Source organism: Thalassophryne amazonica, chromosome 3 (genome assembly GCF_902500255.1).
Source record: "Thalassophryne amazonica chromosome 3, fThaAma1.1, whole genome shotgun sequence".
Taxonomy (NCBI): domain Eukaryota; kingdom Metazoa; phylum Chordata; class Actinopteri; order Batrachoidiformes; family Batrachoididae; genus Thalassophryne; species Thalassophryne amazonica.
In genome coordinates, this window is record NC_047105.1 from 124076101 (window position 1) to 124086499 (window position 10399).

General features: G+C 43.6%; 1 protein-coding gene across 1 annotated transcript in view; it reads right to left on the reverse strand.

Annotated features, from left to right (window-relative positions):
- The window catches only part of wnt4 (wingless-type MMTV integration site family, member 4), a 112830-nt gene that overhangs the window by 10632 nt on the left and 91799 nt on the right, over window positions 1-10399 (reverse strand). Inside the window, exons 2-5 of the mRNA XM_034167408.1 lie at window positions 9684-9765; window positions 8781-8934; window positions 5343-5474; window positions 1653-1795 (exon numbers count right to left, since the gene is read on the reverse strand). Coding sequence (XP_034023299.1) covers window positions 1653-1795; window positions 5343-5474; window positions 8781-8934; window positions 9684-9765 — 511 coding nt within the window. The remainder of the gene's footprint in view (window positions 1-1652; window positions 1796-5342; window positions 5475-8780; window positions 8935-9683; window positions 9766-10399) is intronic.

Consider the following 10399-nt stretch of genomic DNA (forward strand, 5'->3'; position numbering starts at 1 on the left):
AGGTGATGTTCTTGGATGTATGGCACAACAATGGGCCTCAGGATCTCGTCACTGTATCTCTGTGCATTCAAAATGCCATCAATAAAATGCACCTGTGTTCTTCGTCCATAACAGACGCCTGCCCATGCCATAACCCCACCGCCACCATGGGCCGCTCGATCCACAACATTGACATCAGAAAACCGCTCACCCACACAACACCACACACGCTGTCTGCCATCTGCCCTGAACAGTGTGAACCGGGATTCATCCGTGAAGAGAACACCTCTCCAACGTGTCAAACGCCAGCGAATGTGAGCATTTGCCCACTCAAGTCGGTTACGACGACAAACTGGAGTCAGGTCGAGACCCCGATGAGGACGACGAGCATGCAGATGAGCTTCCCTGAGATGGTTTCTGACAGTTTGTGCAGAAATTCTTTGGTTATGCAAACCGATTGTTTCAGCAGCTGTCCGAGTGGCTGGTCTCAGACGATCTTGGAGGTGAACATGCTGGATGTGGAGGTCCTGGGCTGGTGTGGTTACACGTGGTCTGCGGTTGTGAGGCTGGTTGGATGTACTGCCAAATTCTCTGGAACTCCTTTGGAGACGGCTTATGGTAGAGAAATGAACATTCAATACACGAGCAACAGCTCTGGTTGACATTCCTGCTGTCAGCATGCCAACTGCACGCTCCCTCAAATCTTGCAACATCTGTGGCATTGTGCTGTGTGATAAAACTGCACCTTTCAGAGTGGCCTTTTATTGTGGGCAGTCTAAGGCACACCTGTGCACTAATCATGGTGTCTAATCAGCATCTTGATATGGCACACCTGTGAGGTGGGATGGATTATCTCAGCAAAGGAGAAGTGCTCACTATCACAGATTTAGACTGGTTTGTGAACAATATTTGAGGGAAATGGTGATATTGTGTATGTGGAAAAAGTTTTAGATCTTTGAGTTCATCTCATACAAATTGGGAGCAAAACCAAAAGTGTTGCATTTATATTTTTGTTGAGTGTATAAACAGACACACAGAACACAATGCGCGTGCTCTCCCTTTGCGGTGCCGCAACAGGTGTCCCGTCATCTCGACAGAACACTGGCCTGCTTGATGAGGACGCAGAGCACAATGTGCTGTAAAAAAAAAAAAAAAAAAGCATGCAAAATTGGACTAAAAAATCTGCGAAACTGTGAGGCGCTGTATTTTCCAGTATTTCTTTTTCTTTCTTTTTTATTTTTATTTTTGATAACGAGGCGAGGTTGATGACGTGAGGGGACGTCGCCCCCAAACGCCCCCTCGTGGCGCAGGGTCCGTCAACTGTGATCACGAGTTGATTCACTGAGCAGGAAAGAACCCCTCATATTCTGTTCTTGTAGGAAAATAAATGCTTAGATGCTTGAAATTGGATTTTCTGTTGACCCACTGATGATGTGGGAGGAAGCAAACACTACCTTACTTAAAAAAAACTGAATTTTAGGGAGCTTATAACCTTTGCACAGCTGCACTTACCTCTTAACCAACTGTAGTGTTCTACAAGTACACTAATTCACATTTCACAGCATGTCTCTTTAAAAAATGCAGAAGAAAAAGCTGAAAATAACATTAAGTATTTGGAGGATATGGGGTGGTTTTATTGACATTTTTGTGGTTTGTGACTCAGTTGAAATTACCTTCCTGCCAGCCTCGTTGTTGTGCAGGTTCATGAGTGCTCGGCTGGAGGACTGGCCTTTACCTCTCTCCCTCACATCCACAAAGGACTGAGAAAAGGCCACTCCGTACGCAATGTTATCACTGCAGCCAGACCACTGGAACCCTGTGACAGCATATGAATCATATAATATTGTTCATTAAATGATGCTATTTTACTGACATGTTAATTGACTCTTCTCAAACCAGCTGAACACACTTTCCTATACAGTCTTCAATACTTATCCTATTTTTGTTGCACCTTTAATTCTTTGATTTCTTCCACACATCCATCTGAGCATTATTCTTTTCCTGCACTCCCTTCATTGCCCATGTCTCAGCATCATTAGCACATCCATAATAATCTGTCCTCCTGCAGCCTAATAGTGTCTAGATTCCTGTTTTGCCACAAAAATGGCCCTGAACATTTGAGGAACTAGACATTTTTACATTCCAACATTAACCTTTTCAGCAAATTGAGCCAAAGTAGCTTTTCTGTTGGATTAGACCACACAGACCAGCCTTCACTCCTCCATGTGCATCATCAGTAAGCCTGGATTAGGACCCTGTCACCAGATTATCAGTCTTAATTCTTTTGACCACTTTTGTTAGATACTGACCACGACAAAATGAGAACATTCCCCAAGACGTGTAGATTTGGAGATGCCCTGGCCCAGCGATCCAGCCATGACAAGTTGGCCCTTGTAAAAGTCACTTAAATCTTTATGCACCCCCATTTTTTCCTCCTTCAAACAACATCATCTTTAAGGACAAAATGTGAACTTATTGCCTAATATATCCCGCCCACTTACAAGTAGCTGGAGAAGGCCAAGGGGACGCCCCCGTTTCACCTGGCTGCGGCAGCTAAATGGTTATTTTAGAGATGTTGGAATGGACCAGTCGTCTGCCAGGATGGTTGGCATCCAGGCCCCAAGGTGGTTCGGTGGTGTTGTGAATGGAGTGAAGCCCAATGCATGTTCCCAGACTTGAATCAAAAGGTATCATTTTCAACTGTCAGTCCCAGCTATCCCAGTAGTCAGTGGGTGAGAGGGAAGTACACCCTGGACAAGTCGCCAATGTTGTGGTTGATGTGTCTATATCATTGTTGGTCTTACTATTTTTTTTTTTATAAACATGACCTTTAAGCCTTTAACCCAATTCCTTTGGTCACACAACACACCTGATACACTTTTACAGTTGTTCCATCCCAACAAGTCAGTCATTTCTGTACCCAATTCTCCATCTTATTCTACCACTGATTCTATTTAAACTTATTCACTCTTTGGAATTGTTTGCTAGACAACTGCTAGCTAAATTCTGAATCTGATCTTTATTAATGGCCCCTTCACACATAACACGAAGTTGGGTGAAAGAGGCAGAAAATGTCAGATAAAGACTGAAGAAAAAAAACAAAGCGGTGAACCTCGAAAAAATTAACAGATGGTTGGACAGCCATGTACGATCCTGCAGCAACAGTTTTGTGCACGCTTGTGTGCACATGCATGAACAAAATGTAACCACGTGAGAGTTGTGATACCATATCGCACTCACACAGCAGCGGAAGCAATCACATGTTGTACAAATGTACACAAATCAATGAAAATGTGTGAGGACAAAATAATGAGAGGGCACAGAATATTATAAAAACAGTGAATGTACTGTTTAAATATAAGACAATCATGTTTCTGGTAATGATTTGTAATTGATGCCTGATGACAGTCTGTGTTGGAAAGAATTACAATACAAGAATTATTGTCCTGCTGTTCCTTTTTGTTCATGAATCATGGCCATGGACGTAAACAAGGAATTAATGAACTGCCATGAATGAACTGAGACGCTCATATCATGAACACATCAGCTGGCTCTGCACGCCCAAGCTGTCTAGAGTGTGGCGCGCAGAAGGACACCATGTCATGTCATGTCATGACATTTGGATCGCCAGCTGACCATTTGCATGATCACACGGATATTTTCACATGGGGCAGCCTGGGTGATGGAGTCTGTAGTGCGCATTGAGGCATTGCAGAATGTGTAGCAAAGGTGATATGTGGTTTTATTTTTTACCATGTCAGGAGAGCTTGCTGATATGTGCATTGTGATGGTGTGTTGAGAGGTGATGCTCTTCGTGGCATGATATGTGTTCTCCAGCTGTGAGTAGTGATGACACAGTGGTCAGGTGCAGCTGTGACTGAATGGTCATTGCCGTGCATGCTGAGCCATCATCAGAGGCGATCCAAAGTTGATCTAGTGAATTTTTATTTTTTCCCCATGTCGTTATCATTTGCAGACATGTGTGCACCACCGTGCCTTGCACATGGGTGATTGGAGCATATGTGACAATATGTGTTTCCCAGCAGCTGCGATGTGGAGCTGCGCAAGCTGCAGGAACGCAGTCACTGTCAGCTCCCTTCCTGCTTGACTCTGAATGACATCCAACCCATGATGTGATTACATGTCAACCACGGCTCCCTGAACAAATGTATAACTGTAGTGGGTGTGAGTGCATATGATCATGTCTACACGAACATCACATCAACGATGAGCAAAACGTCCACCTGTCCGGAGTAGCAATGCGCTCACATGAATGGGCTCAAGGCTCAGTCAGGCTGTCACATGACGGACAGACTGTGTGGACATTGCAATCCTGTGTCACGTGATGTGCCTGTCCAGTCAGTTGGCACACTGGCGCCGTGACACGCAGCTGGAGTGGCAGGGTTTTTATTTTATCTCTGTTGTGGTGGTGTGGGAATGCTGCTGGCCCGACTGACAAAAATATGCATTGATTAACAGGGGAGCTTTAAGTGGGAGACAGTAAATGGGGTGTTTCTCAGTGACACTACATTGGAGTAAGCAGGTTTATGGAAATGAATGAATGAATGTTTGTGTGGGATCAAAGTTGCCTAAAATGTTGGGGTTCAGTCCCTTGCTCAAAGGCACTTTGACGTTCAGCTGCAATCGGGGATCAGATGGTGTTTTCAGTTAGTGGCAATCTCACACTAACACTTGAGTGGACTTACAATCCACTGAGCTGCTGGTGGTCCCTTGTGGCATCAAGGTGAGCACGGGTTGCACAAAAGACAGAGAGTAGATGATGAATGGAATAACACTGAGCTAACTCACAAATACAAAACCATACCAGAATTTAGTACAAAGGTGTGAAACCATGTTTTTTAGCAGTTGAATCAGTGAATGCAGTCATTTTATTTGCAACAAATGCAAATATTTACAATTATTTACAGAGCATCACCCTCAAAAAAAATGGCAAAGTGAAATACTGATTGAATACAGGACAGCTTGCTCTGGATCCAGTGCTACAGAGTTGATGAGAAGAGGGAGAACAACAGTAACACAGGTACTCATTATGTTTCTAATCCGATGTAATGATATCGATTATTTCACACAGCTGCAGAGGTAGAGAATGAACAATCATCATTTAACTGCTGCTTACATTTACTCATAAGAGAAATGTGAGAATTCTGTCACTTTGTCGTGTGTTGAGATAACATCCAGAAAATTCCATGAACAGTGTTATTAACACATTACAAATATTTAACCTGAATTATTCACTTCTGACATTTTCACATTTAAAATGCAAAATCTGCATTTTTTTTTTCCCCTCCGTCCCCCCTTGTGTTTATGTTGACTTTATGTGTGGGACAGAGTGAGAGTCTTACCCTCTGGACTGACTCCATGCACCGTGTGGTCACAGCCACATTTTTCCAGCTCTCCACTGCTGCAGGCCCGTGTTACCGCAAATGCCACACTGGCTGCTGAGATGGCATACACAAAGGCTGCCTCACGGGTGCCTAAAACACACACACACCAAAAGCCTTTTCAAACACTGAAGATGGAACACTGCAGGCATCATATTGCTGTAAACTAACAGTATGTCAGCCTTCAAACATGCATCTGCTCCTGTGTGTAGCCGTCAAATCACCAGGATGCTGGTCACATTCTTTACTGTCTCACAGGGACCATTTGAACAGTCAAACATATTTTCACTGGCCCTATAAACCGTATTAGAGGCACTTGTTTACTTGTCTTAGTGCTTGTATTGTTACACTTTTTCAACATTTCTAACAGGTTTTGTCAAAATTGGTTCATTCATTCCTGGGGAAGAAACTCCTAAAAATCCAGATGCTCTTTGTCAAATCATAACTTCTCTGGTCAACCCAATAATGTGTGTGCAGGCTATAATCAGAACTGCACACCAGTCCAGGTCACTGCTCTCCTACAACACTCTGCCCCATCATCAGGAGGAGGAGGTAACATTATGCTCTCTTCTTTCACATCTTCTCCCACTGCTGTGTGGGGTTGATGCGCTTTAAGAGTTTTAAAGCTGTAATCTGTTGAGACTCTTTCCCTGATTTCTTTTGGTTCCTGGGCAAAGTACAGCCGGGCATTCATTGTCTTCCTCTATGACAAGGGCCAATGTGGGACTGAACCACCAACAATTTGGTATCATTGTCTGAACATGGACCAAGGAAGCCTGTCATGATAACTACATTATAAACATCACTCATTACTCACTCATCTTCATCTGGTTGGATCGGGTCACGGGGGTAAGAACTCCAGCAGGGGACTCCAAACTTCCCTTTACCGGGCCACATTAACCACCTCTGACTGGGGGATACTGAGATGTTCCCAGGCCAGTGTGGAGATATAATCTCTCCACCTTGTCCTGGGTCTTCCACGGGGTCTCCTCCCAGAATTACGTGCCTGTAACACCTCCCTGAGAAGGCACTTAGTGGGTAGCCTTACCAGACGCCCGAACCACCTCAGGCGGCTCCTTTCAAAGCAAAGGAGCAGTGGCTCTACTCTGAGATCCTCATGGATGACCGAGCTTCTCACCTTATCTCTAATAAAGACACCAGCCACCCTTCTGAGGAAGCCCATTTCAGCTGCTTGTACCCGCAATCTAGTTCTTTTAGATATGACCCAACCCTCATGACCATAGGTGAGAGTAGGAACAAAGATTGAGCAGTAGATCGATCCCTTTTCATTACAACAGTATGGTAAAGTGACTGCAATATCGTCTCTGCTGTGTAGATTCTCAGGCCAATCTCATGCTCCATTGTCCTCTCACTCGTGAACAAGAACCTGAGGTACTTGAACTCCTTCACTTGGGGCAAGACCTCATTCCATAGCCGAAGTAGGCCATCCATGGGTTACCTGGTGAGAACCATGGCCTCATATTTAGAGGTGCTGATCCTCCTCCTATCTGCTTCACATTCGGCAGTGTACCGATCCAGTGAGTGCTGGAGGTCACAGGCTGATGAAGCCAATAGGACCACATCATCTGCAAAAAGCAGTGATGAGACCCTTAGCCCACCAAACTGAAGACCCTCCTCCCCCAACTATGCCTCAATATCCTGTCTATGAATATCACAAACAGGATTGGTAACAAGGCACCACCGTGGCGGTGGCCAGCCTCCACTGGAAAAGATTCCAGTTTACTGCCGAGAACCTAAACAGAACTCTCATTTTGTGAGTACAGAGATTGAATGGCCCTGAGAAGGACCCCCTCACTCCATACCCCTGCAGCACCTCCTATCTCCCGAGGTACCCAATCATACACCTTCTTCAAGTCCACAAAACACATGTAGATTGGATGGGCATACTCCCAGGCACCCTCCAGGATCCTTGTGAGACGAGCTTGTTGGTTGTTCCACGGCCAAGACGGAACCCGCATTTTTCCTCTTCAATCCCAGGTTTGACTCTCAGCCGAACCCGCCTTTCCAGCATCCTGGAGCAGACTTTACCAGGGAGGCTGAGCAGTCTGATGCCCCTGAAATTGGAACACACTCTGATCCTTGTTTTAAAATATGGGTCCAGACCTCAACACAACGTTGAAGAGACGTCTCATCCACGACAGTCCCTCCACACCCTGAGCCTTTAGCATTTCAGGATGTATCTCATCAACCCTCAGGGCTTGGCCACTACGGAGTTGTTTGACTACCAACAGGAAAGCCACCAAGGCACCCAGACAACCCAGAAGAAGTTATAGGCTTATGTGGCTGTGATTGAAGATATTGCGCACAGTGCAGATTTTGCATTTTGCATCACCTCTCTTAGCTTCATAATGGAATAAAGTGGAGAAAGATATTCCTTCACCAAAACATATCAAATCCAGGCTTGCATCTCAGATGTACCTTCTGGCAATTTGTAGCTAAACTTTCAGGTCTTTTTAAGAAAATCCTCCTCTATACCATGTCATCATGAAACTGTATTACTGGTGATACAAAATACAAAGCTGTTCAAATAAAGTCCAAGACATATTCAGTGACAGATTCACCATCAGAGAGCCTCATGCACAATGACCACAAAAGACTCCAAGCTGTCGTTGATGTTAAAGGGGGCAATACACATTATTAAGAACAGGGATATGTAAACTTTTGATCAGGGTCATATGGGTAGTTTCTGTTGTCCTTATGATTTAAAAAAGAGTCAGCACAGTTGTTTGACAATAAATGGCTTCACCCAACCAAAAGCCATGAGTGAAAAAAGTTTTTGTGTTATTCATATTCTCTGAAAAATGGCCAAAAAAAAAAAACAAAAAACTTTTGAGCACAACTCTAAATGCTATGTATATTCTTAACAGTTAATCAGCAATGTCTAACCCTAACCCAGGGTAAATTTGTGTTATGGAATCCGCACATACCTCCGGGCCTAGCCATATGACAAAATTTTCATGTAACTAAACTAGTTCATATAAATGAAGAATAACACATAATTTAAATCCCATGTCTTTCTTTTATTTCCTCTATTATTATTGTTATTTAATGGATAATTTTAACTTTATTATAATGATTGAAAATCACAGACCTTTAAAAATATATTTTTAATGACCGCTCAGGGATCAACTGCAGTACTTTGATGCTCCAGCAGGGGGCCATGGCCCTCCATCTTGGGAATCTGTCCTGAGTTGATGAGGCCAGCACGCATTTGACATTTAAATTCAGAATGTGCTAAAGTTCAACACAATAATTTTTTAATGCCGTCCTTGTGTATTTTTTAGTTATTTGTTGCTGAGATCCAGATTTGACATGCAGAACTTGTTTTCCAGTTTTGATGTGTGTAATGAGTGGCCTATAAAGCAGCGTCTCTCTTACCCTGGGTGACCACTTTGCCAAACACAGGCATGGTTTCCAGAGTGGAGCAGTTCCACCGACGGTTACGAAACTGAAACTGACACTCGTCTATCGCCAGCTGGGCTCCACGCCGCACTGCATCCATTACCTCCACACTCCGCTTACAGATCTGAACCTGGAGCACACAACACAAATCAGAATTGTTGCCACGCTACAAGACAGTGAAATGAAAAGTATATTGTGCTCATTTGCAAACTGTCCTGTGTTCAAGTGCTGTGCTTCATGTTTTTGTGCTGCTGTAGGTGCCTGATGAGCAGGGACTCATTTGGTAAATCACCTGCTGGGGTGATCCACTGGACAGAATACTCACAGGCTTCCACCTGATTTGGAGTAGTTAGGTTGGTTTGAGTGATCTCAGGTGATCATATTTCCCAGAGAATGTGCACATGCTCATACAAAGGCATGGTTAAAACTAGAGCCCTTCATTATAATCCTTCCAAGAATATGTTGGTATCAGCATTATTTTTGCCAATATGATAACTGCTGTCAAGCGTGGCAGGGACCCCATCACCCCTTGGTCACATTAGATACAAGAGACAATTGCAAAGCAACCAGCTACCACGCATTTTCATTCAGAATTGGCATTTTAGAGCAATAAGAGACAAGTGGTTGCTATGCTGCCAGCCAAAAATAGTAGTCTACATTGTGCAAATGCTGAGAGATGGAACCCAGCAAGTGCCATTCCAAGTGAAGGCAGAATAATGGTTTGGTAAACAAATTTTAGGAATCATTACCATTTTTTAAAGAAGACAGACATATTGATATCAGAAAATTTTGACTCTGTCATATCAGTATCATATCAAAAATTCATATCAGTTGGGCTCTAGTTATAACATCTTTAGAGTTGTGGGGTGAGGCGAATACCTGTCTCTGGATCAGACCTCGTAACCTCTCGCATGTTTCTTCATCCCTGATGCTTCCCACCGATGACAGTTTGGCTAAGTACCTGGCAAAAAAAGGACAAGACAAACATTTATGATTCACGATGAAAAGAACAGAGGAAAATTTAGTGTACAAGAAATGTGAAAACATGGACACTTGAATCACTTATAAGAAGTGACTGTGACTGTAGTTCAGAGGCTGCTCGATGTGGCTGGTAACTGTTGTTGAGGCTGTGTTTGGAGTATTTTATTGCAAAGACCTGGAATAATCTGCCTTGTTGAGTGGTGAAACATCCTAACGCATCATCTAAGACATCTCCAGTGCAATAATCGTACTGAGTATAGTTTATTTACATACCGCAGGGGTGGTGGCCAAGTGGTTAATGTGTTTGGTTTCAGTTCAGAAGGTTCTGGGTCCAAATCCCACCCCTGCCACATTTCTCCATGTAATGTGGAGTTGCGTCAGGAAGGGCATCCGGCGTAAAACTTGTGCCAATTCAACATGCAGATCCACCTTGGATTTGCTGTGGCGTGTTGTGCAAACAAGGGAGCAGCCGAAGGAACTTACTTACTACCAACTTAAAGTGCAGAAAGTATTAACAGTGCTTCACTTTTACCCACATTTTGTTATGTTACAGCCTTATTCCAATATAGAGTAAATAAATTTTTTCCCCTCAAAATTCTACTCACCCATAATGA